We start from the raw sequence: 20,691 nt of genomic DNA, 5'->3' as shown, positions 1-20,691 counted from the left end.
CATGCTGGGGCTGCTGTCATTCAGCACGACCAACTGCTGAAAGGTTGGAAGTGGGCCCTGAACAGTTAGGAGTTAGGCTGCTCAGTGGGAGGCAAGGACAGCCAAATGTACTGGGAGCAGAAGTGGCCAATGCAGGCCCTTCCACTGCTACATTGCAAGTACAGGTTGAACCTCTCTCCTCTGGCACCCATGGGACTTCGTTGCCAAATGAGAGAATTTGCCAGATGATGGGAGGTCAACATTTTCTCACACATTACCAACACTTCCACTGCTTACTGGGCTCTTAGAAGACATTTAGGGGTAAATTACCACTAAATAACATCACAAAACAAACCTGGCCACACCCATGATAAGCAGTCATCCAGCTAACTAAAATCATGCCAGATTATGGAGTTTGCCAGACAAGAGAGTTTTGGATTACAGAGGTTCAACCTATAGTAGATGACTCCTTGGTCCGGTCTGTCCCTTAGGGTTTGGCTACACTTCTGTGAGACACCCATGACTGGCCTGTGCTGTCTGACTGGGGCTTGCACTGCTGGAGCTAAAAGGTTGTTTAACTGTGGTGTAGACATTTGGCATCAGACTCCAACGTGGAACCATCTTACCTCACAGGGTCCTAGCTCCTGCAGGCCAGCCGGATCCTGAACATCTACATCTCAGTTAAACAGGCCCAGGGGCCTGAGCCAGCAGGCATATGCCCACCATGGGTTTTTTATTTCAATGTAGACATACCTTTAGAATCCATAGTCATTTCCCAAAGAGGGGATCCAGTCAAAGAGCTGTGTGACTTTAACCAGACTTTTGGGCAGTTAAAGCAAGTTTGGAGGCTGAGGGTGTATTAGTAGGTTTGGTTGGTTATTGTTTTTAAAGAGAAGCCATTTTGCTTCCCAGCTTGATCCCTGACAGGGTTTACCAGAACATTAGTGAATTTTTTGACCTGTCCTTTTGACTATAAGTGTATATCTGGTCTCTAGTGAGTACAGAAGCCAGACACAGAATGGATCAAAGAACAGGTGATGAATGGAGATTTCCAAAATATTGCCCAATAAAGCCCATTGGTACTGCAGGGTCTTAGATTTCTTGACTGAGTGATGCATATTAGTTATGTGGCCAGAACCAAGTGAAGGTGATGTGGGGAATCCAGGATTTGGCAAGATAAAGATGCATAGAAAATGTGAAGTGATGGGATGTTAGATAATTCAGGTAGAAGTATAGCTCTGTAGAGGAATGATGAGGAGGTGATGTATTTATGGTTCCCCATCATCAGTAATCAGTGTTATCTCTTGCTAATGAATGGTGAGAAGTAATACCGTATAAGGCATTCACAGCAGAAGTTGATTTTGACATCTTTAGTTTACCTCTTCCAAGCGATAGAACTATTTCATTGCTTCTAGTTATTTATTTTGTTCTGAATTGGCAAAGCAAACGTCTTTTTAATCACATTAATCTTTCTTTCTTCTGTAGTATATTTTAAAGGTTTAAAAGGTTTTTCTTTCTTTGAATTCTTGGCACAATGAGTACAGATATTGCTTGGGTATTTGAAAAATAATGTGTGGCCTGGTTACACTGTTGGCCTCAAATATACTTGATTTAGTTTGGTTTCAGTCCATCTTAATAAAGACTTCTGGTTTACACAAGGTCAGATGTATATGCCTGTATTTACATCACTCTTCCTTCCTTCTAGGAGATATCTTCCTTCCAGTATCTGGGTAGAGAAATCAGAAGCAGTGTGTTGTTGGCTTTTAAGATCTAATAGTTCTTGAGGAAGGGGCTTCAGGGAAGTAATAGAAATAATAGAAATTTCACACGATTATTCATGAGGGCAAGAATTTCAGCACTGGTCAGAGTATTGAGGTTGCATTTGGAGGGATGTCTCTGTTTGGAGGAGCAAAACAAATTCCCACAGCAGTTACCTTGCATTTTGCTTTGACTCAAAGCAGCACAGCACGCAGGTGGTGAGGGCACAATCCCGCCACTACTGGCACCTGAATTTCTCCAGAGTAACCCTGAATAATCAGCATCTGCACCATTTTTATGTCAATTTATCTTGTCAGTTTTACAGATCTTCTTTTTAATCCTCTTTATTCCCCAGCAAAGACTTCAGTCAAGAGAGGCAGAGATTATTGGGTTGAGATTTCAATTCCATAGAATTCATGTGTTCAAAGATAACAGCCCTTCTCTTCCTCATTATCTTTTTGAGCACACAGTTCTATGTTTATAAGCCCTAGCTCTTGCCTCAAACACATCTATTATTAAATAATAAATTGATCGAAGGTGTATGCTTCATATCTCTGCTAAAATCCACTTGCTTTTTTTAACTTCCATCCCCTATCTCTTTGGCTGGGTCTACATGTGCCCCTTCCTTTCGAAAGGGGCATGTTAATGAGCAGGTTCAAAAGATGCTAATGAGGCACTGCAATGAATATGCAGCACCTCATTAGCATAATGGAAGCCGCAGTGATTCAAAAGTGCAGCTTTTGGAATTGCGCGTTGCACATGAAGACAGGACCTATCTGTGATCGGAAGAAGGGCTTTCGAAAACTGGGGGGGGTCCTTTCGGAAGGTCCCATCTCCACGGGCAGCACGTGATTCGAAAAGCTGCACTTTCGAATCGCCGCGGCTGCCATTATGCTAATGAGGCGCTGCATACTCATTGCAGTGCCTCATTAGCATCTTTCAAACCTGCTCATTAACATGCCCCTTTCTAAAGGAAGGGGCATGTGTAGACCCAGCCTTTGTGTGTGTGTGTGTGTGTGTGTGTGTGTGTGTCCTGTGAACTTTACATTCATTACTCATGATCCCAGTACTATGCAATAATAACGATGGAACATTTTGCTTGCTAATGTTAACGGAGTCACTCTTAAGTTACTAGAAGTGGGAGGGAGTTGCTCAGGAGACTTCTCCTAATAGTAAGTTTTTCTGCAGCTTTGGCTGCATGGGTCCCCAGTTCAGTTTAGCATTTAGGTATGTGCTGTCCTGAACCAGGATGCTTTCCTGTTTCAGGACCATAGATTCTAAGCTTATTAAGCTTGTGTTCTTCATCCAGGACTGTACAATGACCTGGGTCATTGTGGGCACTATAAAAATCAAGTTAATAAGTGAGGAAGATGCTGCCACCTTAAAATGGGGCCAGAGATACAAACCATTTTAGTTAGTAATTAAAAAGTAGTCTGAATATTGAGTAGGAAAAAAATCTTTTTCTTCACCCAAATTCTTCAGAAAAAACGTTTGTTTTTCTCTAGAACGTAACCCACTGAAAGCCCATGCACATTTTAATATTCTTTTATAAAGATATATTTTATTCTTTTTTAAATTTTGGATTCCCCTTTGTATCATTTCATGGAGATGGCTGAATAGTCAAATAATTATTTGTTAGCAGAGACTGGCCGTATCTATGACATTTTTTTGGGACAACGTCTGATACTGACAGTCCTGACTGAAAAGGCTGCATATTTCAGTTGTCTGTACATTTTCAAAGTGGTTCTGGATGAGATCCAGGAATTCACTTACAAATCCTATAAAATTTTTTTTCTCTATGCACCACCACCACTTGGGCATTTTAGTTCTGCTCATGCTCAACAATGACATATGCCTCATTTAATGTTGGTGAAGCTTAATGCATACATTGACATGAAAAAAAATATATCATGTAAGAAAACAATGGAAGGGGATGAGGGAGACAAAGAGATTCTGAACTGATCTTTCACATAATTAATCTGCCAGTGCCTGACTGATGGGGGTAAAATCAGAGAAGACTTAAATGGCGGTGTGCATAATATATTGGGTGTAAGTTGATTAGAAAGGGATTACGTAGCTCACTTAAAACACTGATCTGAACATGTTTTAGAAGATAAGCCCCTTTGAAGTGTAAGTCAGATTGCCTCAGGGCCAGCTCTCAGTCTACTGCTTTTTATCATATTTGATAGACAGTGTTAGCAGGAAGATCGCAATGGCAAAAAGTAGGAAGCTGCTATATGCAGTGTTGTTGTAGACCTGTTGGGCCCAAGATATTAGAGAGACAAGGTGGGCGTGGTAATACCTTTTACCGTACTAACTTTTATATTTAGACAATATAGTAATAAGGGTGTCCTGAAAAGAAGCTCTGAAAGAAATAATAATCCAAATGACCAAATAAAATTTGGTCTAGTGCTATGACCAAATAAAATTTCATGGAATGAAGATGAACATCATGAAGACTGAGGTCATGTTGGTCCAAAGAGGTGCACACGGAAAGTGAATATAAAGATGGACGGAGTATGACTAAACCAGACCTAGCAATTCAAGTACGTTGGTAGATGGGTTACAGAAGATGGTGAGCTTTACCATGAGCTGTATTCCAGACAGGGGGAAGCTGGAAGAGAGTGAAATTATATCACTGGGGTTGTTTATGACAAGCGTGTGTCAGTGAGATTGAAAACCAACCTGTCTGAACCAACGGTGTGCCCTGCAATGCTGAGTAGTGCCGACATGGGAAGAAAAGGTGTTCAACCACCTACAGGTGTTTGAAATGGGACATTTGTGCAATATAAAAAAGAGTTCAGGTATATGCAGCGTTCTTCCTGAGGCCTAGTAAAGGAATTCAGAACATTATAGCTAAAAATACACAATATAAAGTCACACAAAGAGACATTGTGAAATGCAAGGTTAGGATGGAAGTTGATGTCCATAACGTGGCTGTAAAATTGAGGAAATGTGGCTTTTCTGGTTTGAACACAGAGCAAGGATGAACAAAAAGGACCCTGGACAGATAACATGAAAGGGGAGGGTGCTAGAAAAGAGACCTTGAGGAAAGCTGAAGAAGTGATGAATGGATTGCCTCAAAGAATGTGTTAAGCAGGTAGACTTCAGACAGATGAAGTTGACACATGCTTGCACAATGACCTTACTCCAGATGATGAGAAAGGGAAAGAAAAAGAAGTTAATTAGAAAACAGGTGTAAGTGAATGGGCAGAAAGAAGTGTTTAATGGGAAATGCAACTAAGGTGCATAAGCTAAAACAGGATCATGATACTGCTCAGTCTCATATCCTCCTATAGGCTGCTTTTCCTACTAAACTCCTTCCTTCCCCCCATAGATAACTTACAGCATCTTAAACTTGTTTTCTGACTAACTGTCATCCTTTAATTCATCATTGAATTTAGCCCACAGACTTCCATGAGAGTTTTGTCCATTCATACCAGGGAATTACACATCCCTAAAGCAGACAAAGTACACATGTTTATGTAAAGGGACACGATTGCGATGAAAATAGTGCTCACAAGGAAATGGTATATACCTATATGCCAAAAGTCATATATGTGGAGCCAACCTGGCTTTTTTACTGCTCCTTTTTTCTAGTGAAATCAAGGAAGCTAGGTGCCCTTTAAAAAACAACTGCTTTAGAATAGTTATGTGCTTTAGAATAGTTATGTGCTAAGAAATGCTTGTGCTTTGGGGATTCTTATTATATTTTAAATTTCCCAGTTCTGCTTTTCTTTGTAGTATTTTGACCCAGTGTGCTCAGCTGAATTCATCAAGTTCATCATCGGCAGGTTACTTTCTGCCACAATATCAAATTAAGTTCTAGATTTCCTGACTGGTAAAGAATATCATCTCCTTCCCTCTTCCCCCCCACCAAAAAACAACATTTGGTTTTTGAGTTATGAGATCTCAGCAGGGCTTTCTTGTGACAAGAATAAAGTTAGTTTCTTCCTGTTTTATGATTTTATATTTATTTAGCCAATGTTTTAAAGATTGCTTAAAGAGCACAAAAGGTCATTAGAAAGCTTTATTTTTATTGCCATTGCCTCCAGAATGCATTCCATAGCTAAGTTTAATATGGGCTGCAGCAGGCCAAGAGTTTCACAAGCCGAGATATTATGTCTAGTCAAGTAAGTGACATGCCCCAAAGTTCAGCAAAAAAGGGAGAATAAACACCTAGTTTGAGTAGCGTAGTTTTGCCTTTATATAGTGCACTTAGATTTCCCCTGTTTCAGCCACCTCCACAGGCCAATGTGGGGAGGATGGGAGAGGGAGAAGGAGCAGGGGAAAATGTGACAGGACTCTGCTGTCCCCTTCTTTCCACCTCTCCTCATGCCTAAGGCTGCTCTTCCTTAAGTGGAAGGACTTAAATTCCACCTGATTCCTAAAGGGACACATTAAGGTAAGGAAGGCCTCCTTGAGTTCCATGTCCTCACAACACACTCATTTAAAAGCCAGGAAGAGTCTGGATCAAGGTTCTTTGTAACTAGAAGTTTAACACTGAACAGCAAATATTTTCACAGAAGGGATCTCAGGTTTGCCCAGTCCACAGGCACGATAGATACAAATCACGTTTGCCTGCACAGCAACAAGCCCTCCAAATCTGCTACCATATGGACACACAAGGCCATAAAGCTTGGAAAATTGCCACCTAAATCCAGAGTAGACACTCTCCTATTTAATAAGTTTGGGTGTTCTAGTAGGTGCACAAACAACAAGAAGTCCTGTGGCACCTTATATACTAACAGATTTTTTTTGAGCATAAGCTTTCATGGGCAAAGACCCATTTTGTCAGATGCATGTAGTCACGTAGGCACACAGTACCTCATAAAGTACACAGTATACCATAAAGAACCATTTTCAGTGCTGGCCTACTAGGCTTATTTGCTGAGTCTTTTTGCTTAAGGCCTGATTATCCTTTCATTGAGGTCCACTGGAGAGCTTTTCATTAGATTTGCAGTGTGAGGCTAGGTCTACACTAGCCACGGAAGATTGAATGCATAGGTTTGATCTTCCAGGATGCTGTTTCATGCATGCTTGAAACGGCGCATTCCAGGATTAATGTCGAAGCCGGAACTCCTAGCGATCCGCAAGGAATAAGGAGTGTCAGCAGGAGGAACGCTCCAATTGATATTCTGCAGTGAAGTCAGGGACCAATGTTGACAGCTGCAAAATCTATTTTAGGTGCACAATTGGAGTACCTAAAATTGCACAGCAGCCATTGACATTCCCAGTAAGTGTAGATGTAGCCTCAGAAATGTAATTGTGTTACCCTTACTCTTCAAATAAGGCTCACATGAACAAATCCTCTATCATACCAAAATTCTAGGACTAAATTTAATCATGGTGCATGGTGCTGCAGAATGGCTCATCATTCTCCAGGTCAAGGACTCACAAACTTGAACACAGGTAGTGGTTCCTTCAAGATTTTCTTTCCGGGAAGACATTCTTAATCCTCACGGAAATGAGAGCAACGTTTGGTGTGTTTTGCTCATATGCTTAGTTTATACACATTGCAGTTGATCCTGTTCATTGGAATCATTCAGTTTCTGCAATGATTGGTTCTTTACATCTCTGTTTTTCCATTATTAACCATCTTCTTGACGATAGCTTTACATCTCCTAAAGTCTATCTGTCTTTGGAGCTGCTTCCTCCTGTCTGCTTAAATTAAAAGGCCCAGGCACTGACATGTCTAAATCTAAATTACCTTTCAGTGTTATTGCTGAAACCTGAGGTAGCTCAGCAAAATCCTGCTGAATGTGTAAAGAAAACCTTTTTTGGTCAATTATTTCTACATGTGGCCAAGTACTGATTGAATATTGCTATTACTATTTATTTTTGCTATCCTAGCAGCTAACCTCCCCAACTAATGGCTGGAGTTCCATTGTGCCAGGTATTGTATAGTCTTAGGATGGAACAGAGCCCCTCCTCTGAAGAGTTTACAATATTTTTGTACATCATTTTGGGATCATACGCCATCTAGTGATGTTATTAAGTTGAATCACCAGTAAATTCAGAACATGGTATATATTAAGATGCATATGAATAATTCTCTCTTACATTTACATCTGCATTTCTCTTTCACATTTTCTCATAATAAGCTTTTTCCTCCACAGTATTCTGACTTTTTTTTTGAGTACTCTGCGTATAGTTTCCCTAAAGACCAATTCGTTGTTACATATGTATTTGGCATTCCCTTTACATTGGTTCTCATGGTGAAGGTGCAGGCTTCTAAGTAAAGTGGAAATTGAAATTTCACTGTCTTCTGGTTTGAGGAGCTTTTTTCAGTCGAAAAGAGAGCCACTTATTTTTCGTCCTTCTATTTCTTTTTCAGCTACCCAGTTGCATATGTGGAATAACAACTGCATTGACTTAAAAATTTATGTGGGCTTTGAATTTATTCTAGCTGTTCTAGCCCCATTATTACAGTGTCCAAGTATCTACTAAGTATTTACAAATAGGCATAACAGCTGGTCTCTGTGTCTTTACTTCAGTCTTGCCATCTTGTAAGAAAAAATAGCTTGCTTAGTTTGTAACATTCTTCTTGTTCGACTTTGGTTATGAAAAAATGAAATTTACATTAAGTTCTGAGAATGGTATATTCCCATTTCTTGTGGGAGTGAGTTCCACATTCTAGGTCCAGCGTCTGTGAAAGTTCTCTCTTCTGCATTCATATGCCTCTCTCTGGTGGTCAACAGGTTTACGGCTCTGTTGGAATGTAACTGGTTTTGGAGTTCAGGGTCACAGATGGGAAGATGATCTTGTAACTAACTAGGGGTATATCGACAGTACTGGGAAGATCGACCTGGTCTAGGTCTATCTTCCAGAGTTCAATTTCACATGCCTGATAGAGTCATGCAGAATCGAACTATCTGAGGTCGGCAGTCAATCCCTGTACTCTTCGATACACAAAGAGTCAGGGAGGTTGATAGAAGAGTTTCTCCCGTCAACCTCCCTCTGTGTAGACAGCCAGGTAAGTTGATTGCAGATAAATCGATTCTAGCGACACAATTGCCATAGCTAGAATTGTGAATCTGCAATTGATTTAACTCCCTATTGTAGACCAAGCCTTGAGCCAGTCCCATGGAGAGCCTTGAATATAAGAGGACAAAGAATTTGAACTGTATTATCTGTTCATCAGAAAACCAGTTCTGAGAGCAGAGCTAGGGGGCAAAGAGTATATGGCAACCTTTGTTACCAAGCAGACAGAATTTTGTTTCAGTTGCAGCTTTTCAAGGTGGAGTGGGGGTGTAACTTTATTTCTAGATATAGTGTGTTTTGTTACTCAGGCCTTAAAGTTATGAGTGTGTGGATTTTCGTGGCCATTCCTGATAGGCTGGAGTGAAATCTTCTGGCAATTCACAGCTGGGAGTGCTTTTGTTGTTATGGTTGTTGTTGTTGCCATGACTGGGATTCCAATAACTCCAAGAAGTCAAAAAGGACCCCCACATAATCTAAGGCAGGTGATCTGAATAGCAGAGGATGCCTGTGAAGCACTTCTTTATTCCTGTCAGCATCCTCTTAGTCTTGCCTGGATTCAGCTTTAGCCATGTGCTCTCCAGTACAGATCTCACTGAACTGTTGGTGAAGTTGGGAGATGGTGCTGACTTATATTTGAAGCAAGAGAGATATGGAGCTGGGTATCATGCAGCATTTTCTCACATTTTTCCATTGGCTTTCTATGAAAGTTAAATAATATTGGGGAGAGGAGTGAGCCTTGAAGGACTCTTTAGGTGAGGGATTAGGAGGTGAAGGAATATTCCCAGTTCACCTAAGTATCCCAGATAACTGAAGCAAGATGTTTAGCTCTTAAATATAAATCATGCTGTCTCCCATATTTGTGACATGGTGACCATGACTTTATTTTCCTCTTTCTTGTCTCAGTTGTTTTCCATAACAATCCATTCAGTCCTTTCACTCCTGCTAGACCCATGTCTGTGACCAGTCAGTTTCTGTAAATCGTAGCTCTTAATTATGGTGCATAAAAACAATGCTGAAAGCCAAGGAGTTCTAACCATGCTCCGTAATTCCTTTCTCCAGAGCCACGTGTCTTCTTCTGGCTAACTTCACTGTTGGAGTGCTGAGTATTTTTGATCTGAATAAATTATAGTTTGAACTTTGGATATGTAGTCAATGCATGAATATGCATTCTGCATGTCTGCCTAGACAACAAACTATTGGAGTGAGCAGTCAGTCTATAGACATCCCATCCCACTCAGAAACAAGGTGTGTTTACCTGCAGCCCATAGTAACAAAACTGCCAAGAAGGTGCCCAGTCAGAGATTCCATTTTCCATTAAAGAAATGGCAAACTCTTCTTTAAGGGCCTGTCTACATGGTTCAGTGACACATAACAAAGGGGGTGAATTCAGAAGCACACCAAAATGCCACTCACTGTCTGGGCTATGTGAACCTCACTGGCATGCAGTACCAGTTTCTTCTTATCACAGTCTGTTTCAACAGTACCATGTTAAAGTCCAGTAGGGAACAGTTGGTGGACTTTAGAATTCACTCCCCACTCATGTATGTTATCATAACATATAGACAAACCCTGAGTCTATGAAACAGAAATAAATTCAAATATAAGTTTCATGTGTCAAATTATACTTACCAGTGCAGCTGTTAATATTGTTGTGGCAGGACAGATTTCCCAGACACTTCACAGAAAAAAAAATGAGAAAGATGAGGTCATATACACTGCAAATTCTCTTTGAACTGTGGCTGATAGTGTACGTTGTGGACCCGGTCCGTGGATGAAGCAAGGGGGCACAACAGAACATGTGGGGGAAAGGAAATCTGGTTTTGGAGCATTACTTACTGACAGCGCCCGGTGGTTTCCCCCCGCGACGTGGTGGCCAACTGACGTGCGGGTGAGCCGGGGCCAGAACCCAGGGTCCTCGAGGAAGGGGGAGTCCCAACACCCACCGGCAGGAGGAGTAACGCAGTCACTAAAGGGCAATGGAACTCCACCTAAGGTCCACCCACCCCCTAGCAGGCAGGCACCCAATCAGGGAGAGAAGGAACCAACACAGGTATAAAAGGGAACCAATAACAAATTTATTAACAAACAAAACACAACAACAACATAAACATATAAACTAGTTCAACAGCTCTATTTTTGACTACACTCTGACTTACAAAAATGGATGCGTGATCCATCCTTGGACCTGTGGTGGTATATTTATTTCTCCGCAAAGGAAAATGGATTAATTAAAAGGGGAGAAATGGAAAGAGGGAAGGGAGACCTGGGCCGGGGCGCTACTCCCGGCCCAAATGGATAGTGACGGAGGCAACTGGGTCTTTTTGCCCTTGAATAACCTCCAAACCCCACCCTTTTTCCCGGGACCTTTAGCCCACTCGGTATGAATAAAAATAGACAGGGAAAGGGAGAGGAAAGGGGTTATAGGTATTTCCTTACGGAAGTTTTCATAAGCTTGTTAGAACTTCTCTTTGTTTACTATTTAAGTTATTAATACCTTAAACTGATATATCTATCTATCTATCTATATATATATATGTATGAAACCATAAACAATGTTAAACTGCAATACCATATAATTATAACAAATCTAAACTAAATACTCTTAATTAAGCGCGGTAGGCTTAGCAAGTCTGGCCTTGAGGGGTCAGACCCCCAGGTGTTACCCTCCCCCCGTACAGAGACGGTACAGTGGGAGCCGCGTATCTCCCACTCCCCACTAAGGGGCTCTGGTGCCCACCAAGTGTCTTGAATATGTGTTAATCCTAGTATGATGTTTGTGGCCCGGCTGCACCGTAGGCCCAATCAAATTACGTGTCCTGTGGGGTGGTGTCCAATCCGGTGTTTGGTCGAGTCCGAAGAGTTGTCCAATCCGGTGTGGTTAGGAAGTACCCCACCACCGGCGCTGCTTGCGTGCGTTGGCGTGGCAGGTGGAGCTGCGATGGTGTTGGTGGGTCCTAGGTTTCCCTCACCGGGCACGCAGTACCCGTGGCCGGCGCCACGGGCCACTTCGCCACCCGGTGGGTACTCCTGAGGACCCACTTGCCACTCCTAGATGCAAGCGCGGTGCTGGGGTGTGTAGAGGCGCTTGTTCAGCGGCGCCGCTTCGCTGCTTCTTGCTTCCCTTTATAGGGAGCTGAAGCAGCAGTGAAGCTCTTTTAGTGGTACTGCTTTAGCAGCTCAAAACAATGCCCCCTCTGGAGGGTGAGCACAGCAGCAATGCCTCAGCTTTGAGGCCACAGTGATTTCTACAGCTCTCAGGCAAAGCCACTTAGGGAAATGGCTGCCACAGTGATTTCTAGCTCTTGAGGCAGAGCCCCCCCCCAGAGGAGGGTTGCCAAAGTGATTTCGCTCTGGCAGAGCCACCCAGAGGGCGGTTGCCGCAGTGATTTCTTTTAGCTCCTGAGGCACAGTCACCTAGAGGGCTTGCTGCCTCAGTGATTTCACCCCGCAGCCCTGGTCCCAATGCTGCAGGGGTCTTGATTGCAGTCTTCTTAGGACAAGTGTTCAGTCCGGGAAGGCGAGGCAGAATGACCCCGAATGGGCTGAGAGCCCTATATTTATAGGGGGTTTACATGATTATTCATAAGGTAATTTCCATATTCATGATTTGTGTTATGGTTTTCAATCAGGTCCTCTCTCTCGGCCGAAGTTTCTGGAAGCTGGCAGAAGCCCACTCCCTTCGGCCAATCAGAGGGCTCTGTTTGGATCCTAGCTTCATGGATTCAAGTTACCGGGGGAGCTAACTGCCACAAAATGGCCGTAGGTGGGGCCACAAAATGGCGGCCTATAAGCTTTTAGTTTGTCCATGGCCCTGTATAGGTTTTACCTCAGCCAGAGGCTTGTTTCCCCTGACACACAGGGGCGATTATGTCCTAGAGATAAAAATCCCCGACACTTACAAGGATTCTGATTATTTGTAATATGATTACTTTTGGTTGTCTTTCACTTCTATGCTATTACAGAATCAGAAAAATAACAATTAAAACCTCATGTGATAAAGTCCTTTCAAATTTAACAGGGACAAAAAATACATATGGTTCTATAAAAAGTTCTGTAAAAAGCTATATGAGAATGCCAGTTCCTTCCTTGGAGTATAAAAGCAATTTAATAGAATTCTGAAGAAAGTTGACTTTGTTAGGTCCTGTGGGATTTTACTTAAAAACAAGACTTGAAAATATGCAAGGGATTGTTTTGAATCCATATCTATATATAGGTATAGATCCATAGATCTATATTATAGAAAGATTTTCATAGTTTTTTGGTATCTTATGGTCCCATGGAATTGCTAGATGAGAGTGCTAAGTTGTTCTGAAACTTGGGTCTTATAGAGCTGCTGTTTGTTTGATTCTGTTATTGTGTTAGAATACCTATTGCAGCCAGTAGTTCTGTATATTACTCCTAATTGTTTTTTGCTTCTCTTTGGGTTTTGTGACTGTGCAGTAAGAAGAACCCTAAAGAGTGGACTGACACCAGAAGAAGCAAAAGCACTGGGCCTCATCAGCACCTCTGAGATGCAAGTGTGAAAGCCTCAGCGGTGGCTACAAGCAAAACCATCACTGGTGATACACGGGCTAACAACCATTCAATGTGGCATTGTTCTACCAGCCACATCTGCTGCTCCTGACATCCCGTCCTCTGTTAGTTTAATTTTGATAAGATACATAAGAAAAGAAAACAAAAAGGGTAAAGAAGCATGTGTCAAAGCTCAGCACTAAACCTGACAGATACAAAAAGGAGTGTTTGTAGGTGAGAACTTATAGCTTGGTTATCTCAAGATGCATTGATGCGGGTGTTAGGGGACTCTCCTGAGTTATCTTTTTTGTGTGAGCTATGTTTACGTTGGCTTTCCTCATGGCCTGTTTTAGTAATTGTAAAGTATGGCATTTTGTCAGTGCAAAGAACAGTCCTTAAAGAGGCAAAATCACTTCTCTTACAGTTGTTATGTTCTTCCTATGGTTGTTTTATTGGCCAGACATACACAAATCTTCATAACCCTATTTTTATCTCACCACCAAAGAATGTAAAAATGTATGTGTACCTATGTATTTGTACAGTATGGATGTGTGTTTTTATACATTCATATAGAGTCCTTGGGTAAAATCCTAGCCCCACTGAAGTCAAAGGGGTCAAGATTTTATTCCTGGACCTTAAAATTCCACTTGCTGTTCAGGAAAGGAGTGTCTTTTCGCAGGAACTCAATGCCATTCAATGGAATTCACCCTGCAGGACAGGAAATACCCTGCAAAGCAGGTGGAATGTTTAGGATTCTGACTGTTGTGTGTGTGTATATGCGTGGACACTGTACCTAATATTGTACACGCACAGCACAGAATACCTCCTACTGCTGAACTCTAGGCATAATGAGTCTTTGTACAATTTCAGAAATTTACGCCAACAATCTACGTGCTAGATAAAGAGGTTCTGCTGCCAACATCAAGAAGCTTTGTTCACCTGCCTGAGCCCTTCATGCTGCTTTTCTCTGTGTGATATAGCTTAATGGGGATTTAGATTCAAACCAACTGAACTGAACATGAAATGGCCCTGCTAAAACTCCTCTATGCTTTAGCTTTTTACATCAGTAAAATAAATAGCAAGGGTACCACAGTGAACCTTCTTCTTCTCACACAAGGAATTTGCTTTTTTCTCATTCCTCTTTATCTCACTGCTTTTAATTGATTTCTGTAAACATTTTCAATGTATATGTGAGGGTAAGTGTGTGTTCTGTTTTGGCACTTCCCCATATAAAATATCACGCTCCATTGTCCAAACCAGACAGCATTTTAAAATATCCTTTAACCAGCTCATTTGCTTGTGAAATGCATCCATCTCTGTGAATTTGAGCTGAATCCACTTCTACCTGGCTTTTGCCACCGCCAAAACAATTTCCTGGGGAATGCAATCTTGTGAAAACAAGAGGAACATTTTGCACCCAAGTATATCTAGTTATAATGGTACTAAAGAATGAATTGTGAGGAAATGTGGGATTAGACTGGCTCTTTCTGTGATTCTGGGCTGGGGCTAAAGGTGTATTGATGCCTACATTGTGTTCCACTTTGAGGATCAGAAGTGCTAAGGATAAGGTACCACCCAGGTAAAATTTCATATATATGTAGGGGACTATGTTGAACATAGCACCCAAGTAATCTGGAAGCCAATCAATAGGCAGTATAATCAAACTAAATTGAATACATTATGAAAACTCCCATCTATGTAATTCTCTTCCTTAGCCACTGGACTGCAGTCCTTACTGATGGTTGTCTGGGGCCATGACCCATCCATTCCACGAGTAAATATATGGCCTTGCTAGGAGTCCTAGTTGTTACAATGTTGTGTTGAATTTAAAGACATCAGTGAACTTGTTTTCCTGCTATTTGGCAGTAAGTGTAGTTTAGCAAATGGATTTTGCAAACAGAGGAGAAGCCAGTCATTGGTTGGCTAATAAAACAAAGTATGAGCTGAAAGCTGTGAGGAGGAAAGGACTGACCAGAAAACTGAAGGAAGCAGAATTTATTGAATTACATCGTCTCATTTTTAAAGAAATTATGTGTTACCATTGGGTTTTGGAAAGGATCTCTACATGAAACAACATTTTGCCTTTCCGTACCTTTTCTTGTATTTCTGCTCCGGGTTGCGTAAAACATATAGATGAAGGAGGTATTGGGGGTTTGTGGAAGTCAGTGAGGTCTGAATGAGTAGTTTGGAATGCAGTTCATATCCTAGTTAAAAACAGATCTGAATCTGAGTCCTGATCTGGCTGGGTGCTGAAGGCCTGCTGCCAGGTGCTCAAGTCCCATTCCTTATACTTGATCCTTGGCAGCATTGAACTATAAATTCCTTGCATACTGTGCTGTATATGTACCCCAGACAATGGGCATCTCCACATCTAGTTAATAAGGGAGGAATGCAACAATTGCTACAAGTTGAATGTAGTAATAGGAAGCAATTCCTGTGTTTGGGGACTGCATTTTAGTGGCATTTCCCAAGTCTCATTAAAATTAAATGTCTCTCAGGCCAGGTCTAGTAGAGATGTGCAAAATCAACCTATAAGGGGTTGCTGTTGACCCTTGTACTCCTCGCAAGACCTGAGGAGTAAAGGACACCAAGAGGAGAAACTCTTCAGTCAACCTTCCCATGTCTAGACAGCCAAGTTAGCAGAGCACAATTATGTCGTTTTAATCTATGCAGTTGGTATCACAGCTGGAATTGCATATCTGTGGTCGACTTTCTTAGTCTAGTGTAGACATAGCTTCAGTTAGCTTGCTTGTCCAAATTGCTTTACATCCCCCTCATTTAACAGAGATTTAAAAATTAACACTAAAAATGTGATTCATTTGACAAACAATGTGAGTCAGGATTAATACTTCCTTAGAACAGATGGTGGCAATTTATGCAATAGATCATTTTAAATCTGATTAGGGCAGGAAAAGGTAGTAATTTACCAATTTCACATCCATTGCCCCCACCCAGTGCCTGAAAATATATGCATTCCAGTAACTTAAGAACAGCTTAAATTTGAAAGCCCATATTTAGCAACAGAGAGGTAGCCGTGTTAGTCTGTACTCCAACAAAACAGAGCAGCAGAAATGTAGCATTTTAAAGACTAACCAAATGATTTATTTAGTGATGAGCTTGGTGTGTCCCATGAAAGCTCATCACCAAATAAATCATTTGGTTTGTCTTTAAAGTGCTGCATTTCTGCTGCCATATTTAGCAAGTTATTAATCTGTAATGTAGAGTCACCTTTTGTTTGTTGATTGCGGTTTTTGAATTGTCGCTAGAAGAGTGGCTAAAAGGACATGACAAGCAGCACTCAAGAGCCAGTTCTTGCTCTGTCCCATGAACATACAGCTTCCAGTGCTGTTTTCAAGGGGAATTCTGCATGCATGTGTGAGCAGGCCTGCCAATGGAGGGAGGGGAAGCAAGCGGGCAGTTGTACAGTGGCTCAGTATTTCAAAGGGGCCCGGAGCTCTGGCTGCCACCAGTGTTAATATGGCAGTGGAGGAGAACTGAGCTCCTGGCCCTTATGAACTGTGCAGCAGCGCACATGTGGCTTTGGGAGAGGCAGTGTCATGGTACAGGCAGCACTAAGGGCCCACCCCTTATGCTCTTGGCCATGTCCATTCTGCGGGCGCAAAGCCAGACCCTTCTCCGACCTTGCCCTGGGTCCTGTGGTGGCTGTCAGCCCCACTTGGTGTGAGGATAGAAATTGGCCCAGCATAGAGTTAAGATTGTTCTGGATTTCTGGCATATAAACTGCAAGGAGTATAAATGCTGAAGTTTCTCTAGTTAAGTACTTTGGAGTTTTGAAGGAACAAAATAAATAATGAATGGGCGCAAAAATTAAAAACATCCCATGGTATTTTCCTGATGGTGAGAGGAAATGATGCTTGATAAGGGAACACTATTGAAACCTGTTTGTAAACACTTGATAATATAAGACCTATTTTGTTTTCCCTTTTATTTTTATGTTTTGAGACAAGTGAATAAATTGAATTTTGTATCCAATATTAAGTGAAAGTTGTTTAATGGTTATAGAACAAATACTTCAGACATGTTTGAGGGGTTCTACAGTTCTATGTTCATGCAAAATATATATCTTCCATATGCTTACAATTTGTTGGTTTCACATTTGGTGGCAAACAGAGGTACATAATGTTTAACTATTGCCTAACCATTGATTACATCAAACTGATATGAAATCTGGAGGTTTCTCGGAAAGAAAAGGTTTATTGATAGCAATGGGTGTATTTCTCCTTTTTAAAGACTGTCTCCGGGCAGACTGTGTCTTCCTTTGCATGTGTGTGTGTGAGAGAGAGAGGGAGAGCTGGGAATTGTAAAAAATTGTAAAGTAGAAAAGGACATGTTTGTTAGACAAAGGACAAATACTGTAAAATTGTGTAAATGTCACTACTCATGTTTTTTTCATGTTGTGTGTAGCATAGTGTAAAATAGGCTTTTCAGCAGTGTTATTCTGTGAATTGTAATTTAAAAACAAGCCATGCATGGTCAAAGGTATTATCTACAGGTCCTTTTTTTCATTTGTTTGTTTTTCTCATTTTAGGTAAAGATATTTTGTTACATGTTAAATTTAGTTGTTCATGAAACTGCTTTTTGTTTCTCAGTTTTATTGCATAAAATAACTTGAATTACTGTTTAAGAATTTACTACACACAAGCACTCCTTCATTTGTATCCATTCTTAGGAAGCTTTGTCACTACATTGTGTATAACCAAGGGGGATTTTTCCTTTTTAACACACCCCTCTTCTGCCTCTCCTCCTCTACCCCATCCCTTCCTCGCATCCTCCAAAATGCAGTCTCTTTTTTCCGTGCCATGCAGGGTCAACATGAGAAACTGACCTCAGACCCGTGTCCAAAATTTCTTGATATAAGTAGTAACAAGGCTCACTTCTAAAGCATTATGTAAACACATGTTGCAATAAAGCTTTCTAGAGCACTGTCTGTGTTGGCTGCTGATTTTGTTGATGTATCCAACCACTGGGCGCTTGGTTGGCTAGTTCTTCAATTTTTCTATTCTTTATTCATGCATGAAGCCACCACACAAACATCCAAATGTCATTGTGAAACCACCTGGGTGGTCTGGCAATGAAAAGCTAACCTTTTACCTCTGCTTTCGCAGACTGAACTGAATGCATCATCTGGAGTGAAGTAAATTTGTGTGTGCGTGGGCGCATGTGTGTGTTCAGTTCTCAAGGACTGTAATGGCCTAATATGAAACCCCACCAAGCATGATGGGCAGCTGCTTGCTGTCATTACCTTGCTATCAGTGCTTAATTGGTAATGAAAGCAGTGCCAGGAATCAAGCATTTTTTTTTTCATTTCATAACAGATGTGGTGACCTGAGAGGCACCAGGGCTATGAACTCCCAAGCATAGAGGTGCTGGGGTTCAGCCCTGACAAAAATTAAGCAGAGCTGGTAGTTGATGGGTTTTAGATAGTCGTCGTTAAAGAAGCCTGTGAATCCCATGGCTTGTGAAAAGAGCCAATGGTTTATAAATGCAGGTCCTGACTTTTCTGCACTCAGATGAATACAGGCCCACCAACAGGAGTGGGCAAAAGGTGCCCCACAGGATCTACGTGTATCTCTTAAAGAGCTGCTTAGCATTCCAGCTGTGCTGTTGTAAAGTCTGGAGGATAAAAGGCTGCTAGCCAGAAATGTGGTAATGCTTTTTAAAATAAATATATAAAAGAAGTTTATTGGCCAGACACTTTTCTATCACAATATATCCATTAGTAATCCTAAATTCCAGATGTGCAGTGACAACACATACATAGGTTTTTCAGACTCAATACTCAGGACTCATTTTTTGTCAGAGGGAAGCCTCTGGACTCCAGTCAGAGAACAAATGTCTCGATAGCTTATCCACTGCAGAGTTGCATGTGATGCTGTGTAGCCCAATGATAAATGATTGTTTTTTGTCAAAGTCCAAATTTTCAAGGTATAGTCAAGGTCCCAACCCCAGAGAAAATAATAAATAATAGTGAGAAAAATAAGTAAACATATTTCACAATCCCTTCAAAAGCATCTGGCAATCCGGATTTGGCCTGATTGATCTGTCGACTACCTCTGCTGTAGCTCTTTCATAATATTTTCACCATGAAAATTCATGTAATATGTTGAGCAAAGACTTTTTTTCTTTTTTTTTTTTATGACATCTCCACATTTTCTGATAGAAATATACTTTGGAAAAGAAGGTTCCTTTCTATTCAGAAATTATTGCTTCTAATGAATTTCTTTATGTGAAGTAAGTAATCACTGCTGTATTGTATTAAACCACACTCTGATGAGACCAACTTCTGCTGGGAAATCCTGCATGGAAAGCATCTACATTAGATTCCATGCTGTTGAGGACTCCCTACCCCCACTGCTAGCTTTTTCTGGATGGCTTTGGAACAGCTGCATAGTGTATCTGTAGAGGAGAATGATGTGTTTTCAAGATTATCACTCCACTTCTAACATTCAGATGGAAACTTTTTCCTTTCTACCACCCAGCTACCTGTCCATTATCCCCTGCCACCCTTGCTGTGAAAGGCTCTTCTGCTTTACCTTTAGGCGTGACACACTTTCAAACCTAAAAATGTCAGATACTGGCCTAAATTTTCTAAAGACTCACATCTAATATGACAGGCCACCAATGTCACCCTAGGTGCACAATACAAGTATACAAAAAAGCCACTTGGTGAAAGTTCAGATCTCTATGATGTTGGTACATGCCACATCCAAAAATGACATCATAGTGAAAATTCCTTCTAAATAAAGTGATGAAAGATTCCAACTTCTGAATGAGAACTGAAAAGTTGGCTCTCCCCCTGACCTGCCCCCATCCAATGCATAAAGGGAGGCTTAAATAATCTTGGCAAGAACTAGCAAAGGAAAGGGATTGTTAAAATGAGGCCCTGCATATCTTTTTAACAACCTTTTTCCCCACATAAAATTGTGGAAAATTACTGACCTCATAGCACAGTCAAAAAATCTATTCTTGCTAAATGCAATGCCAGGACATTTAGATGAATATTTGACTAGGAACTAGACTGTCCTCTTAGAAGGTTTCAAATATGTTTGGCTGGAACATTTCACAGCTATTAATTACAAGGAACAACAAGTTTAGTCAAGACAATACATTAAAATCTAAAGGATAAAAGTATCAACTGTGGTGCTCTAAATATATTTAGTTACATGCATAGTGATAAGGGAGGTACAGTAAATATCACATAGTGGTCACTAGTGGCAAATTAGAAAAGGCCTAAAGAAGCCAGCACTGGCATCAATGGAAAGATCCCCATTGACTTCACTGGGTGTTAGAACACGTCCCAAAAATAATTTCTATTATTGGCTATTAGCAAATAAACTTGATGATGGTTTTAGAGCATTTCTCTGACAGAGTTCCAACAGCTTTTAAATCCCACTGACTTCATTGTGGGAGTTCTTTAAAAACTTGATAGTGTGATAT

General features: G+C 41.1%; 1 protein-coding gene across 6 annotated transcripts in view; it reads left to right on the top strand.

Annotated features, from left to right (window-relative positions):
- FHOD3 (formin homology 2 domain containing 3) overlaps window positions 1-18,176 on the top strand; it is a 639,020-nt gene extending 620,844 nt beyond the window's left edge. For all 6 annotated transcript variants that reach the window (XM_074988019.1, XM_074988017.1, XM_074988015.1 and 3 more), the window contains one exon: window positions 13,162-18,176. In XM_074988019.1, the coding sequence (XP_074844120.1) occupies window positions 13,162-13,244 (83 nt within the window). In that variant the 3' untranslated portion in view covers window positions 13,245-18,176. The remainder of the gene's footprint in view (window positions 1-13,161) is intronic.
- Window positions 18,177-20,691: the final 2,515 nt, after the last annotated feature.

The sequence above is a fragment of the Carettochelys insculpta genome, chromosome 2 (assembly GCF_033958435.1).
Source record: "Carettochelys insculpta isolate YL-2023 chromosome 2, ASM3395843v1, whole genome shotgun sequence".
NCBI lineage: Eukaryota > Metazoa > Chordata > Testudines > Carettochelyidae > Carettochelys > Carettochelys insculpta.
Note: the sequence above shows the minus strand (reverse complement) of the source record. Positions and strands in the feature narration are given on the sequence as shown.